Source organism: Anguilla anguilla, chromosome 8, assembly GCF_013347855.1.
Source record: "Anguilla anguilla isolate fAngAng1 chromosome 8, fAngAng1.pri, whole genome shotgun sequence".
Lineage (NCBI taxonomy): Eukaryota > Metazoa > Chordata > Actinopteri > Anguilliformes > Anguillidae > Anguilla > Anguilla anguilla.
Genome location: NC_049208.1, coordinates 16,838,572 through 16,863,969, shown reverse-complemented (window position 1 = coordinate 16,863,969; position 25,398 = coordinate 16,838,572). Strand labels below are relative to the sequence as shown.

The 25,398-nt window shown below is 47.9% G+C and overlaps 3 protein-coding genes across 8 annotated transcripts in view; 1 reads left to right on the top strand and 2 right to left on the bottom strand.

The window, feature by feature from the left end:
- The first annotated feature begins 887 nt into the window (after positions 1-887).
- Positions 888-7,648, top strand: LOC118234125 (serine/threonine-protein kinase pim-1-like). Of its 5 annotated transcripts, none has more exons than XM_035430479.1 (12): positions 888-1,328; positions 2,193-2,287; positions 2,623-2,667; positions 3,266-3,647; positions 3,794-3,973; positions 4,069-4,176; positions 4,417-4,512; positions 4,760-4,972; positions 5,316-5,396; positions 5,532-5,657; positions 5,880-7,349; positions 7,567-7,648. In XM_035430479.1, the coding sequence occupies exons 1-11, from the start codon at positions 1,241-1,243 to the stop codon at positions 5,969-5,971; spliced, it is 1,506 nt and encodes a 501-aa protein (XP_035286370.1). In that variant the 5' UTR covers positions 888-1,240; the 3' UTR covers positions 5,972-7,349; positions 7,567-7,648. The 5 variants fall into 5 exon arrangements, with proteins under 5 accessions (XP_035286370.1, XP_035286368.1, XP_035286367.1 ...); XM_035430477.1 differs by lacking the exon at positions 888-1,328 and having other exon boundaries at positions 1,927-2,287; positions 5,880-6,146; positions 6,417-7,349; XM_035430476.1 differs by lacking the exon at positions 888-1,328 and having other exon boundaries at positions 1,927-2,287; positions 5,880-6,238; positions 6,417-7,349.
- A 2,978-nt stretch (positions 7,649-10,626) lies between these two features.
- LOC118234086 (proline-rich protein HaeIII subfamily 1-like) lies at positions 10,627-11,821 on the bottom strand. Its single transcript, XM_035430399.1, has 2 exons — positions 11,568-11,821; positions 10,627-11,527 (listed from the first exon to the last, which is right to left on the bottom strand). The coding sequence occupies exons 1-2, from the start codon at positions 11,789-11,791 to the stop codon at positions 11,191-11,193; spliced, it is 561 nt and encodes a 186-aa protein (XP_035286290.1). The 5' UTR covers positions 11,792-11,821; the 3' UTR covers positions 10,627-11,190.
- LOC118234085 (CTD small phosphatase-like protein) overlaps positions 10,639-25,398 on the bottom strand; it is a 50,888-nt gene continuing 36,128 nt past the window's right edge. For both annotated transcript variants that reach the window (XM_035430397.1, XM_035430398.1), the window contains 5 exons: positions 21,121-21,222; positions 19,415-19,471; positions 18,099-18,191; positions 15,754-15,939; positions 10,639-13,498 (listed from right to left, as the gene is read on the bottom strand). In XM_035430397.1, the coding sequence (XP_035286288.1) occupies positions 13,373-13,498; positions 15,754-15,939; positions 18,099-18,191; positions 19,415-19,471; positions 21,121-21,222 (564 nt within the window). In that variant the 3' untranslated portion in view covers positions 10,639-13,372. The remainder of the gene's footprint in view (positions 13,499-15,753; positions 15,940-18,098; positions 18,192-19,414; positions 19,472-21,120; positions 21,223-25,398) is intronic.

The following is a 25,398-nucleotide window of genomic DNA, read 5'->3' as shown; positions in this document are numbered from 1 at the left end:
AAAAAAAGTTTATTATTATTATTATTATTATTTTAAAACTCGGGTATTTTGGCCGTAGCAGTCCTGTGTGATTGTGGCGGATGGAGTTAAAACATTTAGCTTTTTAAACGTCAATTAGCCTATCACATTTGTCTTTGCAGTTTACGGTTGACGCGTGGGCATGTGCTCAAATTTTAGCAGCTTCATCATGTCGCAAAAGTAAATTTCAGAATTTTTCAAGAGCTCCATAGAATCAAAATTACGATGGACAGATAGTGATTCAATATCCTTCCGTTCTGTTCCTGTCTTTGACCCTATTTCAGCTGTAAATAAGATTGCAGCTTTGGGAAGTAGACCTACATCCATCTACCTTATTCTAAGCATGTGGGCCAGAGCCACTGGTGACGCTCCACCCCACTTGCTGCTCGATCTGCAAGAGGTAGTGCACCTAGTAGCCGACACCGTGGACTTTGTTCAGAGCATCGCTACTTTCGTCAGGGAATCAGCAAAGCGCAAAAACATCTTTTTTTGTTTGATCAAATCAAAATTTGTTTATATAGGCCTAGCCCATTTCACAAACAGTTGTCACAACACAGACAACCCCGGCCTGGTGAAGACGTGCAATATAGCCTAATCGAGTTGTGTTGTAGCCTACGAGGCGGTGTGTGACGACGAAAGCAATATCGAGGATATACCGCGCCAATGGCCCATGTTTGGAGACGCTAGATGAGCACAATCAGCTCCCGAGTGTTTGAGGTGACACGTGGCCAAAAATATCAAGCAAGCTGTCTATGACCTTCGCTGCGAGGCACTTTTTTAGCTTTACGAGGCAGTGACATGACGCCTGCAGAGTGTGCTGAACCGGTTTCATTATTTTGTCACCACGCGTTCTGTAAAGCGTGTATAGTATAATGGTGAAAAACGTGATTTTTACACAGCACGCCATTCTGTACGTGGAAGCCGCTGCCAATTCCAGCACCCCCGACATAAAATTCCTTCCAGTGCAGCTGGTCCTCCTCCCTTCTGGAAAACTAACATAACACGTTTCAGCACACGGGAATACAATCTAATTAGGGTAGGAAATGAAATTATGCTGGAATCCTGGTGTTGTGACGTCAGTTGACACAACCGGTAGCAAAGGGCAGGTAGTCAAGCAACGGTGTAGGCTACTGTTACGTAACAGAAAACATTCTGTGAATTGTATAAAGCCAAAGATTTTGACCGACCAGTCGTACTGTGCGAATTCCTTATTGCTTCAATAATGGATGAGCTATGGATAAGCAACGATCTGAGTTACGGAGAGATCGACATTCCCATCTCCACGACAAACTGGAGATACAGGCGGCAAGGTTAGGATCTCAGTGGTTAGGATGGAATCATCCGTTAGGTGGCGTTGGGCACAACAGGTGTATGGTGAAATCTTTGTAACATACCTGTACAACGTATTAGCTATGCAAGGCTGAGCACCTGCTACTTTTTTTCTCCTACCAAATATATTAGCAGTCCTATTGTGACCCACTGAGGTAAAAGTAAAAATTAGGCCAATTGGCTGGTAGTGACTATCTAGTTGCAAACTAGTTAAGTAGTTCCTGAAATGGTTTAAGCAGTAAAAAAAAAAAAAAAAAAAAGGTTCAGGCTGAAGTAGCATTTTCCAGCCTCTGATCATATAGCAATGAGCATTCAGTTTTATTGTGGAAAAGATTTTGTGACAAGTGTCTACAGTGCAGACTACACCGACTGTGTGAACGTTCATTTTGCTTCCACCATAGGAAATAGTTCCAACCTAACATAAAGATTTTGAACAGTCTGCATGCACATAACCTCTGAAGCATAATGCTGTCTGGTGAACATGTATTGAGCACAAGAACAGAATGTCTAGGGCCTGGCTTAACCACTATAAAGCCAGCAGAAACATCTGTAAATATTAAAAATTAAAAATTACCTTCACAGCACACTGGTTCGGAGGAAAATTTGATTATTTATATATCTTCATGTAATTATTTATTTCCACATTTAATCATTTCAGGATTGTAGACATGTGTGAACTGAGAAATAATTTTAATCTTGTCAACATTGCTCATCAAAGCCGGTATTTACAAAAGTTTAATCACAAATGCATTGCTCAACAGCTGAAAAAACGGAATTTAATGGTAAGTTTACCTACGGCATTAAGGTACTGTCAATGGTTTTCTTGCATACTCTTTATGTTGCAGGACATGTGGAGGATTACTACACAAAAGGATCACTACTGGGAGAGGGAGGATGCGGATCAGTATATGCTGGGACTCGCATCTCTGATGGACTGCCAGTAAGATGCCAACTTCTCCACTGCTTCTTGACCGATCCTACTCTCCTCTAGTAACATATTTCCAGTTAGTTCTTAGTATCCCTCGTATCCCCATTTATACTGACTTCCAGACTTGTTTTATGCATCATCCTTTGCCTTATTTCAAAAGGTATAATTTTAATATGAATGTATAATATTATTTAACTGTGTAACATCAACATTAGCAAAACTTTTATATGGAATATATACGCATATCTGCTGTTTTTTAGGTGTTTATGACAGTAAAACCACAAAGCATGAAGCAGTTTGTAAAGATTGCATTTGCACCTCTCATCTCCTTATCTTGGTTTCTTCAGGTTGCCCTAAAATATGTGGCGAAAGTAGAAGAAGACCTGCTTCTAGTGAGTAACACTTCAGCAGTTACATTTCTTCAACTTTTACCCTGTTGGCTGTCCATGATCACAATGACTCATTTGTCACAAAATAGGTTTTCCCTTGTATACGCTGTGCTGTAATGTCCTCAAATGTGTGCTGTGATGGACAATCTGCAGTACCACCTTACCACACACACTGACTGCCCAGAATAACCTCAAAACACACCCAGCTCATACAACGTCCCAATATATCCCTCCTGAGACCCAGCAGAAAACAAGTTAAAGTATTTACATTTTTCACATAATACAAATGGCCTGGATGACAAAAAAACACATGGCTGTGAAAATATTTTCAAAAATGTTATTGATTTTATTTTTATTGAATGTCCTTGTAGTACATGGTTCTTGACATTGAGACCATAGACTCATGTCCCCTACAGGGAACAAAAAAGAATTGCTGGATGATATGAACTTAATTATAACCACATCCAGGTCATAGAACTGGCCCGTATAACCTCATTATATCCACACCCAGCTCATAGCCAGCTGCCCATTTGAACCTCATTATACACATACCCAGCTCATGCCCATTCTAGCCAACCTGCTTGACTTCCTTTCTCTACAGCCTGGACAGGAAGTCAGAACACCTCGGGAGGTGAGGCTAATGGGCCTTGTGAATGAGAACACGGGTCATCCTAACATCCTGCGGCTCTACGAGTGGTTCGATGCCCCAGACTGCTACGTGATGGTGCTAGAGCGGCCTGACCCCTGTAAGGACCTGGTGGACTTCTGCGACACCCAGAACAAAAAAGTGATGGATGAACAGCAGGCCCGGGCAGTGATAGACCAGCTGCTTCACGCCCTCCTGCACTGCCAGCATGCAGGAGTGTTCCATCGGGATGTGAAACCAACCAACATCCTGATAAACACGGAGACCCTGCGTGTCATCCTCATTGATTTTGGGTGTGGAACTTCCTGGAAGGACACGCCTTTCAGTTCCTTCGCAGGTCAGTGAGAGGTTCAGTTTACAGGGTTTGGAACTTGGGGAGTAAATTGACCATGATAGGCTTCATTTCCATAGCATGAATGAAACATTCATATTGCTGCTGCCATACCATAGGTGTCTGTACACTCCTCTCTGTCTATTCCTTAGGCACCACTGACTTCTCACCTCCAGAGTGGTTTGAGGAGGGGCTGTACCAGGCTGGGCCCTTCACAGTGTGGTCCCTCGGGGTCACAGTGTTTGATATCGTTTGTGGCTACCTGCCATTTAACCCGGACGATGGCCATGAGAGCATGAGCAGAGTCCACTTCCCTACAGGGCTGTCCTCAGGTGAGCTGAGTCAGTAGGAAACAGCAGGACTGTGTGTGTGATGTCACAGATTTTACCCTCCTTTTATCTGCTCTGTCGGGTTTTGCCGTTTACAGAAATCAAGGACTTCATGAGCAGGTGTTTGGCACCAGAGGTGAACGAACGAGCGACGCTAGAAGAGCTCCAGCGTCACCCGTGGCTCCACCCCACCTGCTTACAACAAGGTAGCCAAATTCTTGACCTCAGAACTCACTATAGATTGAAATAAGGGCCTCTTTGTACTGATTTTTAAAAAACATGTGGACTATACTATTTTCCTGTTCCATTATCTGAAAAGATCTGCATTAAAATCCCATTATTTGCAGTGCACAGCTGTACTGGACTGATAAAGATCATGGACAAACAGCCAGATGGGTCTCAGTGTTTTATTGCACCATGTGACCTGACTGTATGATCTCATTCGGTAGGATTCAGGAAGAGGAAGATGAGGAGGGAGGAAGATGGAGAGCAGAAAAGGAGCTCCTCTGACTCTCTCATTCCCGCAAAGTGCCTCCGGAAAGGTCAGGGTGACAGCAATGCTGTCCAAGAGAGGGACTTAGGCTCTACTGCACAGCTGTACAGCTGAAGCACATGGATATCCAGATTGGGACTCTGCATGGCTTTATAGAAGCTGACACATTCAAACAAGTCAGAAATACAATACTGAAGGGCCCTGAAGCCTAAATGGCCTACCCATTGCTCTCAGTGTAGTGCTGCTTGTATGATGGCTGTAGTTCTGCAGAGGCTAATAATGCGTCTGTTCCCCAGATCAAGATGAATGGCTTCAGCTTCTGGTATCACCTACTCCAGGAGGAGAAGGCCAAGGCCATGAAGGAAAGGGGCTGAGTGAACATGGTCCCCAGGCCCCCGTACTCAGCCTTGGCCAGACAGAGGATGACCATCTGAGCCACGGCCAAAGCAGTGAGCAGTTCCTATCTGCCTGCTCCTCTTTGCGGTCGTATTACAGCTGTCAATCCACAGGTAAGATCTATCATGTGCTACTGCATCATCAATGTGGGTGTGGTCTTTCACCAACCACTCCCATTCACATTTAAAACAACTTAAATATTCAACCTATGGCTTTTAAAGAAGCAGCAATGCGACTTATATTCAATGCGATGAACCTAGGGCCACAATTAGGTTTTGCAATATATTGCCAAAAACGGGGAAGATATTACACTGACTTAGTTTTTGGGAAAAAAAAAAGAATTCCAAAACTCTTCAAAGGGTATAGAGAAAGGAAAAGAATGTAAACTGCGTGTTAAATTGAGAAAGAAAAACATTGCTGATCTCAAGTGTCCTTCTCCCTGTGTTTGATCTCAAGAGAGGAGAGGCATGAATGAGGAGACAGGCGTGAAGAGCCATCGGGAGAACCAGGAAATGGCAGCAAACTGCCTTACGAAAGGTCTAAACTCAAAAAATAGGATGCTTCCTGATGATATATGCTATGTGATATGTGCTGTGCGTGTGTATAATAAGGAACGGAATGAGACTAAAGCACTGGAGGTCTCAAGACTGTCCTGTGTTCCGTCTCCTACAGCCTCAGAAAAGCCCCAGAAGGCTGGCGTGAGGAAGAGGAAGATGGGGTGTGAAGAACAGGCAGTGGTGCAGGGAAAGAACCTGGGTCCCTACAGCGGGACCAGACCTGCAAAGTGCCCACGGAAAGGTTAGTCACAGTAATGCTGTCCAAGAGAGGGAATTAGACTCTGCTGCACAGCCTGTACAGCTGTAGTTCAGTAGGGACTAATAATGCATCTGTTCCACAGATCAAGATGAAGACAAGAAAATGAACATACTGTTGCATCAGTGTAACATGCTTTTAGAAGCATGGGGATCAGATATGATCTTTAAGTTTGGCACTAACTTTAGTCTGTTTCTTTTGCTCCAGATTTGCAGGATATGGGCCAGATGATGCACTACTCTGCCTCGATGCCTCGGGCCTCCAGGACCATGAACCCAATGTCCTCCTGGGGTGGATAATATAACGTTGAGGCAGACTGGCACAAACAGAAACTAAGCAGCTCGGTCACTTTTCATCGCTGTTTAACTTTCGGTTTGACACCGACACATGGATACGTCTGCTTGAACCCCATATTATCCTCCACCTTCCCAGCCTGCCTTAACCCTGTTTTAGCCCCGCCCCACCTCAGATGCAGTAAGTGCCAAAGTACATGGTGTGCTTCACTGCAGTCTGCAGCCACATACACAAGCCACCATGCGGCAGGAAAGCTTGTGGACCGCACGTTTGTAAGCCTTGTTGTAGTACACATTGTACATTAAAAATATTCAGAATAATTATCCAAGGGACATACAATTAAAATGACAATAAGAAGTCAAATAAAACCTGGGGAAGTTTGGTGACTCTCCCTCAGGCAATATTTGTGGTGCTTTGTGCAGCAGCAGTTCTGACTTCCTGCTTTTCCAGGTGGATGAAGTTTCTGTGCTGCAGTCCCATCAAGCCAGGGAGGCTGTGCAGGAAACTGATCAGCGGAGGAAAGCCACAGTGCAGCCGGGTCCAGAGAGCTAAGCCCAGGCCAAGTTAAATCAAAGACAATGAGTTCCATTAGTGCTTATGATCAGCATGGCAGAGGTAAAGCACTATAACACACACAGGCCCCGTGCACACATACATTCACACGCTTTGCTGTTTCTGTCTTCTGCAACTTTGTATGCTCCCACAATGCCAGCTATCCCTCTGCAGTTCAGCAGCTGAACTGCGCAGTCAGTTTAGTATGTAGTGTTCCTGTTGGCCATACTTAATTTCAGGCTAACATGGCTTTTTATAGCACAAATGAAAAATTGAACACTGACATTTCTAGAGGGGATTTGAGTCATTCAAAACCATACCTAAAAGCTGTGCAGTTTCTCCTGAGAAGACGCACCCTTATTTCCCACAGGGTGTCGTGTGCAGGTGCCTTTCCACCCCTCTATGGTCCCCCAGGAGTCCACAGGATTCCACGGGTCGAGGATCTGTGGGTCCTGTGGAGGGAGAGAATGGGGGATGCCTGTTTGTTATACCTATCAGTCTTTCTGTCCTCCAATTAGGAAACTGTAAAGCTAACTCTTAGGAGAGATGCCATCAGTCCAGTAAAGCTAACCTTCTCCTGGTCTCCCTGCCCAGGAAACAACACAACCTCCGTCAGTGCAGTTGACAGTGTGGCCATGTGGGGGCGCAGTGTGTAACATTTTCCACAGGTAGCTCTCCTGTAAGAAGGTGGCTCTGCAGGTCCCTGTCCACCCCTTCCAGATCCGCCATGATTCATTCCACACCTGTGGGTCAGGAAACTGTGGGTCCTGTTCCACTGTCTAAACAGGAGCAACTGTTACTACAGCCCTGATCAGACGTAATCCTCATCAGGTGCGTTTGTGTAGCATTAATGGTGTCATAAAGACCGGAGACGTCTCCTCTCCTTACAGAACAGGCAGCTGTATACTTCTGAGCAGTAAAAGACTGGTATTTGTTATTTCAGGGAGCAATGTAATTATCATTCAAATTCAGACATACAGACCCCTTTAATCCCAGTGAAACACAGATGAGTGTCTGGATGAGCACTGATGTTTTTCTTCTTCAACAGTGTGAAGGGAGAGTACTTCCAGCAACCCGTTCTTCTGTTCAAGAGAACCTGCCATTGCTGACTACATCATCTTCATACGACTTGTCAATATAGAAATAATTCAGTCCAATAAAAAATAAATAAATAGAACTGAGGTGTAATCTTTGATGGCTAAATATAATAAAAACAGTCCAGTGCTCTATTTGTTCTGTGTCTGTCGTGCAGTTTAACAGTGACAGGCGTATACATGGGCCAAACAATAACCTGTAATATATGTTCTGAGAAGGACTCGCAACTCAAAATGTAATAATGAGGTGGGCTTCCTTAAATGACCTAATTGTGAGCTGAATTGCCTCAAGGATGCTTCCTTTGCTGTTTGTGCAGAGGAGACCAGGGATACAGAACAGACATGTTCCTATAGTCATGCAGAGAAATTTTGTCAGATCAAAATATATTGTCCTTTTCTCAAAGGTGAATATCTAAAAATGAGATATCTGACAGGGTATTTGAGTATTTCCAGACCTCACCTATCCAGGACACATAACACCACAAGTCATCTTTCAGAGTTGTGATGAAAATAATCCTGCCATGATTAACTGTGCTCCATTAGGGATCAGGAGAGAAATATTTGGCTATTAATTAAGTTTGTTTTTAGTCTGTGGGGAGACTAGTTCAGACAAAGCCAGTGGTACATTAACACTATGCTTTATTCTGGAATGTTCTAGCCTCAGAGATTGAGAATCTAATCTGGGGACTAGAGATTACCACTCACAAGGTGTCCACCAGATGGCAGTGTGAGATCTAACAGATCAAAAACGTTCAATTAATATTTTGCCCTTAATTATAACTCGACTTAAATACAAATTAGACTTTTTTCCTTCTCAGTTTGACAAGCTCAGTAATCAACCCAGTAATTGAACAAAGTGGGAATTATGGGTGAAAAATAGGCTTTAAACGCTATCTCGTACAATATATTATATACGCGACCATCTGGAAATAATTCACTTTGATAAGAGTTAACCACAGAGACATAAACATGAGCAGAATTCACTGTTCAGATGAAGAGAGAAGCATTGAAACAAAGGCTCACTTTCAAGGCAATATTTAAATTCTGCACTTATGCTGGCTATGTGAATTTAATAAAATATTAATAAAATGGACAAAACTGCTTTATGGAGGACTCACCACAAATGAACCTGTTCTTTTATCTGATCCACTGATTTCTGCCATTTCCCCATCACTACTGATCAAGTGCTTAGTGTATCTGTAATTGTACTGAATTTTGAATATTGGGGACAGCCTTTTTAAAAACATATTATTGTTTCTTGCTATCTGTAATCAGTTTGTTTCACCAAACCTGATCCACAGCATTACATGCCAGAATGCAAGAATTAACTAGTCTGTCACCAGGTAACCGTTGCTGGGCAACAACTATTGCGTGTAAGCTGATTGGTGCTTGTTGGTGCTGTCAGGACAGCCTGTGTGTACAGTATTTGTACAGGAATGGAGCAGGTGCTGTGACAATACCTTCCCACTAAGCCTAAGCCTTCAAGCAAAACACTGAAACACCAACATGTATATTTACAAATGTAGATCAATAGAAAATATAGAATCTATTTTCTACAGTATGCTGTGCTAAAATTGGCTGAATGCACTAATTTTATTAAAAAATTAAAAGGCCACAGGCCACAAATTTAGCTGACATTTAAGCTAAAAAATGACATTTTTGTAAAATATGGTTTCAAACAGCTTAAGTAGAAAATAAAATGCAGAACTGGTCATATTACATGTTCCCTCCACCTCTCATCAGAAATGCAGCTTCAGAGGAAGTGGTCTGTTCTTTTCGGTGTCAAGAGTCTCCAGAAACCTCTCTTAGGGCCAGTGGCATTTTATGTGGGACAATATGACATTATTCTGACACAAAATAACCCCCACAGCACACAGGCTATTCTGAGAGTCGAACAGAACACAACCTCACCCTCTCATCAAGTTATTACTCACAGAATTGTCTCCTGATTTCTGCAGCTACAGCAGTATAATGGTTGTGATAAAAGCATTTTTAAGGTGTACTTGACAGAGTTTATAAACTCAATTCAAACTATTCTGTGTTTGAAATGGTTGCATTAAACTTGGCAAGACCAAGACAAAGTTATTTTGTAAACATGTACTGATATAATGCACCATACATACAGAATAGTGGACTATTTTGAGTTGCAGATTATTATCAATTGCTGTACAGGCCTTTCTTCTACATGGCCAAGACCAGTTGATTCAAGGGAAGAAATGTTTAATGAGGAGAGAAAGCCAATAACTCACTTAAAACATTCATGACATGAGTGGGGAGAAAAGGCGCTTACCTCTCATGAGTCGGGACCTCTTCCAGCAAATAGACCCTCCTGTTAAAAATAAGACACTGCCGCAATGATATTCTCCATATAGACCTTATGAATATTTCAGATTTTTTGAGGGCTTTACATTACAGGGGATAAATATGGAGAAACTTATGAAGGGATATGTGCTACTGCACAGAAATACAAAAAGCTCACTGACAGACTGTGATTCTCAGCCACTAATTATCCTCACTGAACTCCATAACATTTAGTTTAAAACCAAATAAACAGCATCAAAAATAATTCAGAGAAATTTCAAGCACTTGAGGGCTAAAAGTTGCCAAGAGCAACTGCCATTCAATAGATTTAGCCAGTCAGCTCAGTTCTCATAATCAACCACAATCAGTAAAAAGAATAAGAAATGAAATCATTCATTTGAAATTATGGACAAACCAAATCATCGCAAAATCTAACACCCATCCATCAATCAATCCTTTGATACTTACTTCTGTACCTTCATTTCTCAGTCATCAGTTATAAACGTTCATTTTATTCACTGTTATACAAACTAACTATAGCTAAACCAGAGAAAAGGGGACCGTCATCAGTAATGCTGATACTAATACATATCCACTTGACTTGCTTTTCTGATCTTATCTCAGATCAATAAGTGCAGTGTGTCAGTGTAAACATTAGCATGCAATGCAATGAAACCACAGCAAAGCAGGGCCATACACTTGATACACTCGTATCCCGCTCAAACTCATAGTTTAGTGTTTATTTCAGCAGTGTATGTAGTACAGTAAAAGGTTATTTGTCACAGAAAACTCTAAAATGTTCATTTCTTTTAAAAAGGTGCTTTAAATATGACATGTCTCTGAAAGATTTATGCAACAAACCAAGTAACATTTCACTGAAAATAACGCTGCAAAACAGCAGCACAGTGAAGCTCTCCCACATGCCTGGCTCTGTGTGTGTGTGTGTGTGTGTGTGCGCGCATCACACGTTTTTAACATTTCACAATCCTCAACACACCAAAATGTACCTTACCCTCTGGATAATACACATGCACACATGCGCACTCACACACACACACAAAACACTCACACACACATACATACACACTCACATACAGACACACTGTATTCACACATACACAAACACACTCTCACACACTCTATCGTATTCAGACACTCATGCGCACACATATGAAATGTGATTCCAGTAAGTACCCGCTGTTTTACAGAGCCTGGAGAGAGAGCCTTACTGCGCTCACTGCAGAAAAAACACGGGTCAAAAACACGGGCATGACACCTCATTTTTTTGTTTTTCCTTTTTTCAAAACCATATACTGAGAACAGAAAGCGAAAACAGAAAGGAAACCAGAGCTGCAGGATAACTGATACAGGAGACGCGGGGTGGGAGGGGCGGCGCTCACGGGTGCAGCCGGGTTACCGCCCAGGGGGGCGTGGCTCTGCACCCGGGGGGCGGGACTCTGAGACCGGGGGCGTGACTCCGAGCCCAGTGGGGCGGGACTCTGAGCCTGGGGGCGTGACTCCGAGCCCGGCGGTGGGACTCTGAGCCTGGGGGCGGGACTCCGAGCCCGGCGGTGGGACTCTGAGCCTGGGGGCGGGACTCCGAGCCCAGAGGGTGGGACTCCAAGCTCGGGGGTGGGACTCTGAGAATGGGGGCGGGACTCTGAGACCGGGGGCGTGACTCCGAGCCCAGAGGGTGGGACTCTGAGCCTGGGGGCGGGACTCCGAGCCCGGGGGTGGGACTCTGAGCCTGGGGGTGGGACTCTGAGACCGGGGGCGGGACTCCGAGCCCGGGGGGCGGGGTTCCGCGTGCGACCGCGGCTCGTCCTGACGTAGGCACGGTGGTGAAGAACAGCTCCGGTGGCCTGTGGCCGACTCCATGCGGTGACTGTACTGCAGCAGCAGCACGGTGCGCTTAAAACACAGTTCTAATTATAACGCTAAAAACCCCACACTGTCAGTCCATCCCCCCAACCCCCCAGCCATGACTAATCTGAAAGGAAAGAAAAAGAATGCAGTTTCCATAAAATGAAGGGTCATTTTAGCCAGGTTGGAAAGGACACATTTGCAATTGTGTTCTGTGGCTGAACTTCGGGAAGGCTGTTAAAGCTTCATGTTTACTACTAAAAACAAAACACTAAAATCAGTCTGGCGGAAAGGATTATCCAATTAAGAGTGTGTGGTTTTCACCTGAAGTACCCAAAACCAAAACAGGAAAAAAGCACCAGATGAGCCCAGAAACTCTTAAAATAAGTAAAAACACTAAAAGTTAAAAGGGTAATAAAAACATAAAAAGACACGTGTGGGCATTTAAATTTAATTTTAAGGTGTCCACGGAGAAAGAGCGTAATGCACATGCTTGCATTCCCAATTTAAATAGCGAAATAAACTAAACACACATTCAATTCAATGAGAAGCACTCAGCACCTGGCACGGAAAATCCAGTGTATGGCATCTTTTCAAATTAAAATTGGCACTCGGTCACTGAAGGGTTAAAGATATTTCACCCAGGCTAAATACAAGAGATTTTCATTGGGAGCCTGCAGTTAAGATAACCAGCAATATAATTTCACAATTGCAAATGCATTCTTCCCCTTCATCAAAGCCTACAAGGACGCTAAACACATTGCTATGTCTAATGAACTAAATAAAGAAAAATCACTTCTATATAATGGCATGAGCTATAGCCAACTGAAAGAAACACCATTTAAAATATTAAGGAGACATGTACCCAGCGTCCAATGATATTTAAAAAAATCATCAGCATAAATAACAGTGCTTTCTTAAAAAGTTTCATATTTGCTTGTTTTGAAGCATATGCTCATTAAAAGATTGCAGTTCTCTGGAAATATGCTGCGTACAAAATGGAAGTTTGTTTTTCTTGTAAAAACAACATTCGAAAAGGCACTTCAATTCAGTAAAGAAAGAAAAAAACAGTACTTTAAACTACTGAAGATCAAGAACAGACTGCCTGCATAGCAACAATGTAAGGATCGAAACAACAAAAAAAAAAGATTCAACGTTTTCCTCCTTTTCAAAAAAAAAAAAAATGAACAGAAAAAAGGTTGTTTTTGGTAAATATAAAGAGCTTAACAGGATTGTGTCTCTTGGATAAAAAATTAAAGTTCCTTTTCTTTCAACTTCTTTCTCTCCAAATTACAAATATATATGCATTTTTTCTTTTCTTTTTCTGGCCAATAGGACGCACCCAGGTCAGGATCCATAAAATGTTAAGCGCACTGCAATCATTCTGTCCAATCACGGTGCAGTCAGAAGAGGAGGCGAGAAGGGCAGGGAGGGCGCTGCCGTTCTCCAGAGCGCCGCTCCGCAGCGCCCTCTACAGGCCGAGGCAGGAGAGGACCTGAGCCGTGCTGGAGAGGGGGCAGGGGGGCGGGGTCAGGCCGAAGGAGGTGCGGTAAAAACCAGCCGGAGGCGGGGCGAGGGAGGGATTTTGGGGCTCCGCTACCTGCCCCTCAGATTCTGCAGCACGCTGTAAACGTCCTCTTCCCTGCTCAGGCCCTCGAAGAACGGGAGGAGATCCAGCAGCTCCGTGTCTGTCATGTCATCAAACCACGACTGCACAGGGACCTGGGGGGCAAGGACAGAGGGCGGGAGCAACCCGTTACAGCGTGAGATCGCAAATGTGTTCTTAACTGAACATTCTAATGCCCATGTCACAGTCACTACTGGTAACTGGAAGCAATGGAGTTCCAGAACATTCTAAAAAAGCCTACTGGTCCAAGGGTTAAGCCCACTACTGGGTGGCAAGAGTAAGGCATCGGCTTTTAACCCACTCCTGGGGTTTAATAAAAAACCTGCTGAGCTGTTCCCCTTAAAGACATGAGGCCAGTGCTCTAACTGTGGAGCTGTGGAACTGTGGAATGACCATGTACCCTGTAGCAAAGCTCAAATGACACTGCTCAGAACAGAGCTCACCACCAGTGCAGCCTGATTCAGCCTTATTCCTGCTCCTAAAGATAATGCCTGCAGGTCTGCAGGTCTCCCCCACACTGGCAGAAGGGAATAGACCCGGTCAATGACTACGCCTGCTGACAGTGCTTTGAGAAATGGGGGCATATTGTTATTTAGCATTCATTCAAGGGTGAGTTGCCTGTTCCTCACTTTGTCGACACTACATGGCAAAAGTATGACATCCCAAGTTTCACAACTCATCCAAAATTATGGGCTTTAATGTGTGTTTGTCCACCCTTTGCTGCTATAACAACCTCCACTCTTCTGTGAAAGGGCTTTATACTCGATCTTGGAGCATTGCTGCAGGGGTTTGCTTCCATTCAGCCAGAAGAGCGTTAGTGAGGTCAGCACTGATTGGGCGATTAGGCCTGGCTTGCAGTTGTCTTTTCAATTGATCCCAAAGGTGTTGGATGGGGTTGAGCTCGGGCCAGTGAAGTTCTTCCACACCGTTTTCAACAAAACCATTTCCATAAGGACCTCGCTGTATTCCCGGGGGCACTGTCATGCTGAAACAGACAAGGCCCACCCCCAAACTGGTGCCACAAAGTTGTAAGCACAGAATCGCCTAGAATGGCGACAAGATTTGCCTTCACTGGAACAAAGGGGCCTAGCCCAAGCCATGAAAAACAGCCCCAGACCAAGGGGTGTCCGCATTATTTTTGGTCATATTGTGTACGTGTGATCTATTGAGAATGAAACTCAGAAGCTTGCACACTTTGTGTACCTCGTGACTGCGTCAGGCCGGGCGTGGGGAGGGGGGAGGGGGGTAGTGGTCGGCTGGACGCTGATACAGGGAGCTGAGGGTGGATGTGATGAAGGAGCGCAGCTGATCCACGCTTAGCTGCTGCGTCAGGCCGGATCAGAACAAGGCCCCGGGATACAGCCGTTTCATTAATGAGTGCGCGCATGCAGGGGCCTGGGGACGGAAAAGACCGCCGACTCTCTCCCCCGTCCTTTTTCTCATTCTTTCACTCTCCCCCTCCTCCTTCTGCCGGGCAAACCTTGATTAAAACAAAGGAGTCCCCCTTCCAGTGACCATAAATCCACACAGTGTGAGGCCACCATTTGCACCTCTCCCCCGCATCACCACACTGATACTAAGGAATGGTTCATGCAATTAAAAAGAACTGTAAGTGCCTGTGTGTGTAATGCGCCTTTGAACCCAGAAGGAGCACCATCTCCATTACAGTAAAGTGCAACTCAGTAAGGAAGAGTGTAGATTCTATATTTTTCACACAAACTGCCTTTTGCCAAGTGAAGTACATTCCGATGGAGGACTGAAGTTACATAATATGCCCTGACACGTTCGGCAGCTTGCCCTGCTTTTACACTGCAATTTAATACAACCAAAAAACCACACAGTGAACACAATATAACAAATGAAATGAGATATGATGAATCACAAATGTGAAATAAAAAGTAGCCAAAAAACAGCAGGGTGCTCTATATTAGCGTTTGCGTGGATGAAGAGTGCCCTGTGAGGGCCCTGTGCAATACCCTATGAATTCCCTGTGAATGCCCTGTGCAGTTCCCTGTGAGTGCCCTGTGTGCGCACTCTGTGCGATGCCCTGTGGGTGCCCAGTACATGCTCTGTGTGTGCCCTGTGTGATGCCCTGTGGGTGCCCAGTGCATGCTCTGTGTGTGCCCTGTGTGATGTGCTGGGTGATGCCCAGTGCATGCTCTGTGTGTGCCTTGTGTGATGCGCTGGGTGATGCCCAGTGCATGCTCTGTGTGTGCCCTGTGCGATGCCCTGTGGGTGCCCAGTGCATGCTCTGTGTGTGCCTTGTGTGATGCGCTGGGTGATGCCCTGTGCATGCCCTGTGTGTGCCCTGTGTGATGGAACCACGCTGGACCACGCCTGGAGGACTTACTGCGTTCTCAGGGTGAAAGATGTAGGACGCGGGCGAATTGTCCACGATGATGACGTTACTGAGCTCCCTCCCTAGCCGGCTGAGGTCTTTGACGTAGTTCCCTCTGTGGAACACACAGGATTCTCGGAAGAGCCGCGCGCGGAACACGCCCCACTGGTCCAGCAGGTCGGCCACGGGGTCCGCATACTGCAGCGGGACAGAGAGGGCGCGGTCAGAATCTCACACACAGCCACATTAACGCTCACGGCCAGACAAACACACACGCACGTGGACACGCTAGCGCTCGCAGTGAGACACATGCGCATGGACACGCTAATGCTCGCAGTCAGACACATGCGCATGGACACGCTAATGCTCGCAGTCAGACACATGCGCATGGACACGCTAGTGCTCGCAGTCAGACACATGCGCATGGACACGCTAATGCTCGCAGTCAGACACATGCGCATGGACACGCTAATGCTTGCAGTCAGACACATGCGCGTGGACACGCTAATGCTTGCAGTCAGACACATGCATGTGGACACGCTAATGCTCGCAGTCAGACACATGCGCATGGACACGCTAATGCTCGCAGTCAGATACATGTGCATGGACACGCTAATGCTCGCAGTCAGACACATGCGCATGGACACGCTAATGCTCGCAGTCAGACACATGCGCATGGACACGCTAGTGCTCGCAGTCAGACACATGCGCATGGACACGCTAATGCTCGCAGTCAGACACATGCGCATGGACACGCTAATGCTCGCAGTCAGACACATGCGCATGGACACGCTAGTGCTCGCAGTCAGACACATGCGCATGGACACGCTAATGCTCGCAGTCAGACACATGCGCATGGACACGCTAATGCTCGCAGTCAGTGTTGCACACAGAATCATACACGTGAATGTGGCCTACTACTCATGGTCAGGACCTCAGACACATGATCGTAACTGTGCATGGAATTGCTCACCATTAAAATCACTCATACAAATGCACATGATCAGAATCTCACAGAAAAACACACATAGTCATAATCACACATTGAAATGCTCACCCTCTGAATCATTCATAGAAATATAGTCAGAATCACAAAAAAGTGCCTGGGTCTGAGACAAGCAATGCACACCATCAGATGCACACACAGTCACAGATGTAAACACACAGTAAAAGAACCACACAGAGTTAAAGATGCACAAACATTCAAAGATGGATGCACGCAATCAAAGATGCACGAACATAGCCATAGATGCATGCATACAGTTAAAGATAACAAATATTCAAATATGCATAAACAGTAAAAGATGCATGCACACAGTCAGAGATGCAAGCATGCAAGGATGCATGCATACAGTCTGAGATGCACGCACGCAAAGATTAACTCACAGTCAAAAATGCATTCATACAGTCAAACATGCATGCACAGTCAAACATTTATGCAAACAAGGATGCACGCATGCAAGAATGCATGCACACAATCAAAGATGCACACAGACAGTCACAAAGGCATGCACATAGTCAAGGATGAATGCACATAGTCAAAGATGCATGCACGCAGTCAAATATGCATGCACCTGATTAAAGATACAGGATGCACACACAGAGGCATAAAGATACAATCAGAGATGCGCAAACACACAGATTTGAAAAAAAAGAAAGAAGACAGACCAAAGATATTCTGGGCTTACTCTAAGACACACACGCAGACGCAGACACAAACCAAACCACAGAGAAGGTTACTGTAGCTCCAAGCAGGGCTAAGCACAGGACAGCCACTGCTTCACAGGGTCATATTAAGCCGCTGATGGCCCCTGGTGAAGAGGGCCACGCTGTGCATACAGACAATCACCGTGAAGAGGAGAGGGCCAGCAGCGAGCCATCCTCAGCTGGTAATCTCTCACGGGCCTGTTCGGCTGCAGAATCCCGCCGGGGAGTTACCGCCGGCAGGAGCGCGCGAGGGCGGAGCGGACGGGCGGAGCGGACGGGCGGAGCAAAAGGGCGTGGCGGATGGGCCCCGCGGTATTGGCTGCAAACGGGTCGGAGTTTGAGGCTCAGCTGCCTGCGCAGCAGCCGTACAGCTTCTGCAGCACAAACCCGCTCCACAGTGAGAGGCCGGGAGCAGAGCGGGAAACGGCCGCTCCAGCGTCATTACCGCCAGAGACAGGGACCCGCACGCTAGCAGCGACACACACCAGAGCACAGGGAGGCGGTAAACAAGGAAACGGAGACAGAAACCACGCAAACAGGGAGGAGTGCTGAGTTTTAACACACGGTGGACTGGACATAGAGCCAATGCTCCCACCAACATTGTGATTGTGCTGTATTTCCGGTTAGTGTGTGTTTGTAGGAGCGCGGACCTTGGCTAGGCTGGCAGTGAAGAGGACGCACTCGAACAGCTCGCCCATCTTCTGCAGGAACTCGTCCACATGCGGCCTCTTCAGAACGTACACCTGCGGGGAGGAGCGGGCGGGCCGTCACTCTCAGGCACAGGCCAGCTGGACACGCACAGGCACATACTAACACGCGTGCGCCTACACGCACGCACACACGCACACGCACACACGCACAGGCACATACTAACACGCGTGCGCCTACACGCACGCACACGCATGCACACACGCAGACGCACACACGCACAGCAACATCCACACAGACCAGGATTTCAGTGAACCTTAATGGGTATAAATGTAGCGTAGTACTTACAGAGCACAACCAGAAAGGTGTAAATTCATGTAAACAAGAGTATAAATAAAACAGAGGTTTAATATAAGCAACGCAAGTCACCCTAAGTGAGTGTCTGCTCACTATTTTTTATTTATTTTACCTTTATTTAACCGGAAACCTTTAACTGAGAACTAAATTCTCTTTTATGGTGAGGATCTGGGGAATTCCCCTACTGGCCCACCAACGCCTTTTCCAGCAGCAACTCATTTTCCCAAGTCTCCCAGCCAGCAGGAAGCCAGCCCATGCCTGCTTCGCTTTAGCCGTTTGCTGGGAGCGGGATACAGGTAGGCACGGCAGCATTATAGTAATAATACAGCTCAGATAACATGTCTTCAGTATCTGTTTAGAATATGTTGCCTTTTCCCTGTCATTCGCCCCCTCTCAACTGCCCCTCACCCCTTTCTCCTCTTCTTCTACATCATCATCTTCTTCGTCTTCATTTATCAGAGGACAAGCAGCTGACCCCTAGTGCAAGTAATCATGAATAGGCCAACATGGATGCACACAGCCTATCCTGGATTACTTGAACCAGGTCACAGCCTGCAAACGGCCAACAGAAGCAGCACTTCCCGTCTCAAAAACTATTCTGGAGACCATTTAACATCCTCTCACCTTTTACTGTTCAACGGCCAGTCCATTCACCGCCTTCCTAAATGATCATGTCTGTGGTAAACACTAAGGTGGCCTTTAAAATGCCACAGGATCATGCTCCTGACGGACACAGTTTATCATTCAGCAGAATACGCTACCACAGCCAAACGCCCAGGTGAAGACAAGACCAGGCCTAAGAGCAGACTTAATATTCTGAGCTTGGAGGGCCTCATCTTTGCACAGACTCACTGTAGACGGGAGGCTGACGGGGAGGGGGGGGTGGGGTTTGGGGGAGTGACAGCGCCTGTCCCCACATTAAAGCGAGAGAGCTCGGCGTGGCGGCGGGCTGGTACTCCACCTGATGAACGGTTCCGTCGATCTCCACCGGCACGATGAAGTCCGCGTTGCTGATTGGCTAAGCGGGCGGAGAGAAACACAGAGCGCGTCAGTGCACAGACTCAGACTGACTCTTCACACACTGCTCAGCAATCCCTGTGGCTGAGGGGGCAATATTCTGACAGAGCAGTAGGGGGCGCCTGCGCTCTTCAGAAGCCACACTGTGCTCGGTCACAGGGTAAAAAAAAGCTCCCTTACCTCTCCTTCCCATCACAAAAACAAGCTCTCTTCAGAGGTCTCCGCTATCGATTGCTACAGCTGCAATCTGGATCGTAGCTTTTCACAACTGCTGCTGAACGCTGAACACATCTTCACGAAGAAAAGCGAGGGAACTTCCTTTAGAAAACAAACCTTCCGACCCAGGTGAGAAACTTGCGCTGTATCCTCAGCCAAAAAGAAAACCCGAAAAAGTGCACCATGTTCATTAGGGTTCCTTTAATAGTGGTCTCAGCCTAAATTAAATTAATTCTCAATGACTTCAGAGAGCTCACTTATTCACTAACTCACTCGCTCACTCCCTCACTCATGCACTCACTCGTTCACTCACTCACACACTCGCTCAGCGTACTCAGGTCCTACATCCGGCTGATCTGTGAGAGCAGCGGCGCTTCCAGGTTCACGCATCTCAATTAAAAGGGAAGAGCAGCAGGCCGGAAAGCGAAGAAGCGATCAGCGGTGCTGGAATTCCACGCTGATGAAGTGAATCTGCGGTGGGGCGTTCGCGGGCTTCCAGCGCGGTTCCTCCACCCTGCACTCACGGACCGTGCGCGCATTTGAGTCTGCAGATTGACACACCCCAGTGTGTGTGTGTGTGTGTGTGTGTGTGTGCGTGTGTGTACTCAAGCGTGTATTGCTGCCCTCTCTCCCTCTCTCCCTCTCCGGGCCCCATTCTGACACAGACAACACCCTCCTACTCCCTCCTCCCTCTCTCCCTCTTTCCCGCCCTCCCTCCCTCCCTCTATCTCCCTCTTTCTTTTTCCCTCCCTCTCTTTGCCTGTCGTAGACAACAGGATGGCAGGCAGACGTTTCACAGGCTCCCCTATTTAGAGCCCCCACCCACCCACTTCAGTTACACAACAGCTGTACAGAGCTGGGGGGGGGGGGAGAGAGGGAGAGAGAGAAACAGAGAGAGAGAGAGAGAGACAGAATTCACCTCAAAGGCCACCCACCCCTCCCAAGCCTGCTGTAACCCTTCAATTAACCCTCTGCTTTACCCACATGTGCAGGTCTCAGATTGACCTGTAGGGGGCGACCCTGGTCCCAGGCACAGGCCCCAGCACAGAGGCAGAACTCTCCTGCCTTGTAATCTTCCACAGGGAAAGCCACACATTCATAATGCCAACAGCCTCCTTCCCAAGGGGCTCGCTTTCTGATGCATATGGATGCAGGGATGTGCCCACTAAATAAAAGCATATATCTTACTCCACACAAGGGCTAAATGAAGAGCTGGACGAGATCTTCAAGGTAATGAGAAAGCAAGTCAAGGGCTCAGATTTTTTTTCTTAACTTGCCACTATCTATTAATTCATAAGAAAATAATGATAAGTTGAAAAGATTATTTAAAAAAAAAAAAAGATTAAAACGAGTATCTGTTTGGCTGTGTTTACCAAGCTTTAAAATGAAAAGGACTTCATTAAAATGTGTGAAATGGAAACGGGCTCGGTTTACCTTGAATGAGCTGTGCACCAGCGTCTCGTCCAAGTCGATCACCACGCACTTCTTGCCGTAGTCAGAGATGTGCATCTCAGGCAGGAGGTATTTGGCAGGAGGCTTGAGAAGAGAAGAAACAACAAGAAGGTCAGGAGGTCACCGCGCTCGAGGGGCAGGGGGGCCGGGGGGGCAGGAAAGACAGAGACGGACTGAGAGGGACAGAGAAAGAGAGAGAGAAAACATGCAGGGGGATGAGTGAGGCAGAGGGAGAGCGATGGAGAGAAAGAGAGAGGAGAGGGAGAGCGATGGAGAGAAAGAGAGAGGGAGGAGAGGGAGAGCGATGGAGAGGGAGAGCGATGGAGAGAAAGAGGGAGGAGAGAGAGGGAGAGAGAGAGGAATGAAAAGGGCTGGAGGAGACGGCGGTGTTCATCGCGGCGGGATGGAGGACGGAGAAGGCGGAAGCGCTTGGCGGAGCGGCGGCGGGCCCAGCACAAGGACAGGCGTCACGCGGACGGCTCCCCGAATGAAAGGACAAGGACAGCAGCCCCGCGGCCCGACCCAGCCCGGCGGCTCCCCGCCCACGGCCCGACGCTGGCCAGGGTCAGCAGACGCTTTTCAAACGCCTTTCACTGTCAGCCAGGCAGCCAATATGTCACTCGCTGAGCGAGCAGCACAATGCAGGCCACTGTACACAACAGGAAACGTGTATGAAAACAACAGCCTGCAAACACCTGGGGCTAGGCGGCATAGCCGTAGCCATCGCAGTATGTCACATAACGGTATGGATTTTAACGCCATGAGGGCTGTGTCACCTGTGAATGTGTGAATGTCTATGAAACAACAGTATTTGTGTGTTTGGGATACAACCTCACAGTCAAGTACCAAAAAATCAACACTAAAAACAGGTTAAAGAGCGGGAATCTAAAAAGTAGGCTGACTCAGAGGAGTGCTTGTGATTGGTGCAGTCTGGCTCAGGAGTGCTTGTGATTGGTGCAGTCTGGCTCAGTAGTGCTTGTGATTGGTGCAGTCTGGCTCAGGAGTGCTTGTGATTGGTGCAGTCTGGCTCAGAAGCACTTGTGATTGGTGCAGTCTGGCTCAGGAGCACTTGTGATTGGTGCAGTCTGGCTCAGGAGTGCTTGTGATTGGTGCAGTCTGGCTCAGGAGCACTTGTGATTGGTGCAGTCTGGCTCAGGAGCACTTGTGATTGGTGCAGTCTGGCTCAGGAGCACTTGTGATTGGTGCAGTCTGGCTCAGGAGCACTTGTGATTGGTGCAGTCTGGCTCAGGAGCACTTGTGATTGGTGCAGTCTGGCTCAGGAGTGCTTGTGATTGGTGCAGTCTGGCTCAGGAGTGCTTGTGATTGGTGCAGTCTGGCTCACTAGTGCTTGTGATTGGTGCAGTCTGGCTCAGAAGCACTGGTGATTGGTGCAGTCTGGCTCAGGAGCACTTGTGATTGGTGCAGTCTGGAAAGGGCACAAGACAGATGGCCAGTCTGGGGCGGCATGTGTCTGTACCTACAGCCAGCAATCTGCTGTTTTGACGTGTGTGTGTGTGAGTGTGTGTGAGTGTGTGTGTGAGTGTGTGTGTGTGAGTGTGAGTGTGTGTGAGTGTGCGTGCATGCATGTGTGTGTATTTGTATGTGTGTGTGAGAAAGAGGGTGAGAGAGACGAGTGTGTGAGTGAGTCAGAACATAAGAGAGAGCGCGTGAGAGAAAGAGAGCTTGCGAGTGTGTTTCTCCCGTTTGGAAGAGAACCCTCCAGACATTTGAACTCCACGTTTAATTTCACAGACGAAACTGACGCAACAGCCTGCAAAGCTGGTGTTGACTTAAGCATGTCATCCTCTTAAAGGGGAGACGGGGACGTGCGGGGGCGTGCGGGGGGGGGGGGGGGGGGGGCGGGGGCGGATGTCTGATTCGGGAGCGCGCTGGAGAGCGGGGCTGGGCCGCTGCCGCAGATGAGCTTCCCTTCGCTCACGGGCCACATGTGAGCGGCCACACAAGGCGAGCCGCAGACCCCCGGCCCTTTCATGTCCCGGGACCCCGCCCCAAAATGAAACGGGATCGGACCCAACGGGCCTCTCTAAATTTATCAGGGTAGCGGGGTGGGGGCTGAGAGTTTTTCTCCATCTTCAGGGGCTTAACTCCTGCCTGGGAAACCCCCGCCACTTTCCGGTCCCTGCGACCCGATCCCTTACGCTGCCTAATTAGATCGATCAGGGAAAGCCAGGGGAAACAGAGGCAGCTTTAAGGACCGAGCGAGCCTGCAGGACTGCGGCTCTCACACACCGGGACACCCGACGCCAAGCCGGGTTTGAGTTACAGCACTAGAGCTGCCCCTGCCATCTGATCTGAGAAACAGCAAGAGGAAAACTACTAAAGAACACACTGCCAGTGTGAGCAAGGCACCATGGGACTGACGGGTCCTCCACTGCAGTGAGACAGTGGAACACGAGTGCACTGGATAAGGACACCTGCCAGGAAAGTGATGAAATATGCCTAAATAATTGATAAAGCAGGTAATAATCGATGTCCCAGGGCAAAGCAGCTGCTCTCCAACGTGCCTGCATGCAGACCGTGTTTTTCTCTTCTATCAAATTATATCTGCTTGTCAGGGCTGCACTAGGCTGTGCCGAGCAGACGAGGTGCCTTGTTCCAATCTGAGACCCATCCGAAACCGAAATTAAAAATTTAAACTGGAGATCCATGCTGGCTTCTCTTTGTGTTCCCACTGTAAGCAGTGACATGTCGTCGGGTCGCACTGGGGATGAGGATAACCAGGCGCGGGCCACGTCAGGGGTCCTCAGCCTGTGTACTGGAGAGCCACAGCTTCGGCTGGGTTTTATTGCCACTCAGTATCTATCTGTCTCACAGACTGAAGCAGCTGGTTAAGCGACAGCTATCTCACCTGGGTGTCAAACTGGCTGCTTATTCTAAGCTGAAAAAGAAAGCCAGCTGACCCAGTAGCTCTCCAGGACCGGGACAGAGGACCCAGGGGGAAGAGTAACACAACGTTCTGGATGGAGAGTTCGGAGAAGGGCGCGCGCTCCAGACGCTCTCACAGCTCTGTGGGGCAGAGTGTTCTCCGCGTGGAGCTCGCAGGTCCACACGCTTCCGCCCGTTCACTACCGCTATCTGCCCCTCTGACCGGCCTCACTCACACCGCTCTCCCCCAGCAGCTCCGCCTGCTAAAGCCCGAGGCCCAGCGTCCGCCTGAGTCCAGAGAGCCGGGCGGCTGACTGCGGCTCGCCGCGCCGCGAGCGGAGAAGGGTATCTGCACACGTTCAAGCCGGGGTTCACAATGGATGTGGCCCGGCTTTAAGCGACCGGGGTGGCGGCCTTATTCCTGTGTGTGAACCGACTGTTTGGGAGGGTCAACCGCGGCGAACCCAGGCGGGCGAACAGGCCGGCATCGTTGGAGCTTCCTCTGCGCACGCCTCAGCGCCGCCTGTCGATCCCCCGCGGAGCCGCGGACTGTGGCCAGAGCTCGGACCCGTGAAAGCCTTTATCGATCAGCGTGGGTGAGAGCAGGCCTTTAAAACCCAGCACAGAGCACACCGCCGCGCGTCAGGTCCAGCTCCCCGCTCTCAAAGCGGCTCCCGCAGTCAGAGCGCTCATACCAGCTCAGGCGTTCCTCTCTACTCCAGCAATACGGCCGCTTCCCATTTCTGTCAGTCGCCAGCTGCTGTGTGTGAGTGTTAATTATAGCATTGTAAACGGTGTGAAAGGAGCCTTTAAAAAGCATGTCATTTATGTCCTCTTAACGAGCGGCACGCAGGGCGACAGCGACATCCCAGGAAACACCGGAACAAAGCAACGTCGGCTGTGGAGGTAAACAGCCAAAATGGCGGCAGAGCTGAGAAAGTTCAGCAATTCCAAGCATCCCCAAACATGACGGCACAGGAGAGCTGCATGAGCCTGTATGTGACAGCACGCTCATCCCCTGAGATCACATGTGCATGCACAGGCAGCCAGCACAGCCCGCAACTGAAATGCATGAACACACGCGTACAAGCACGCACACACACACACACACACACACACACACACACACACACACACATATATACGCACACAGGCGCACACACACATATGCATACAGGCACACACATATACACACACACGCACACACACACACACATATGCACACAGGTACACACACATGCGTGCACATGCACCTGCACACCACACGTACACACACACATACACACACACACACAGTATAATATTAAAAGACGTGGCGCCCCAGTCAACCTGCCTGTAGTTACACAGCCCTGTAGCTGAAGAAACATCCCAGCC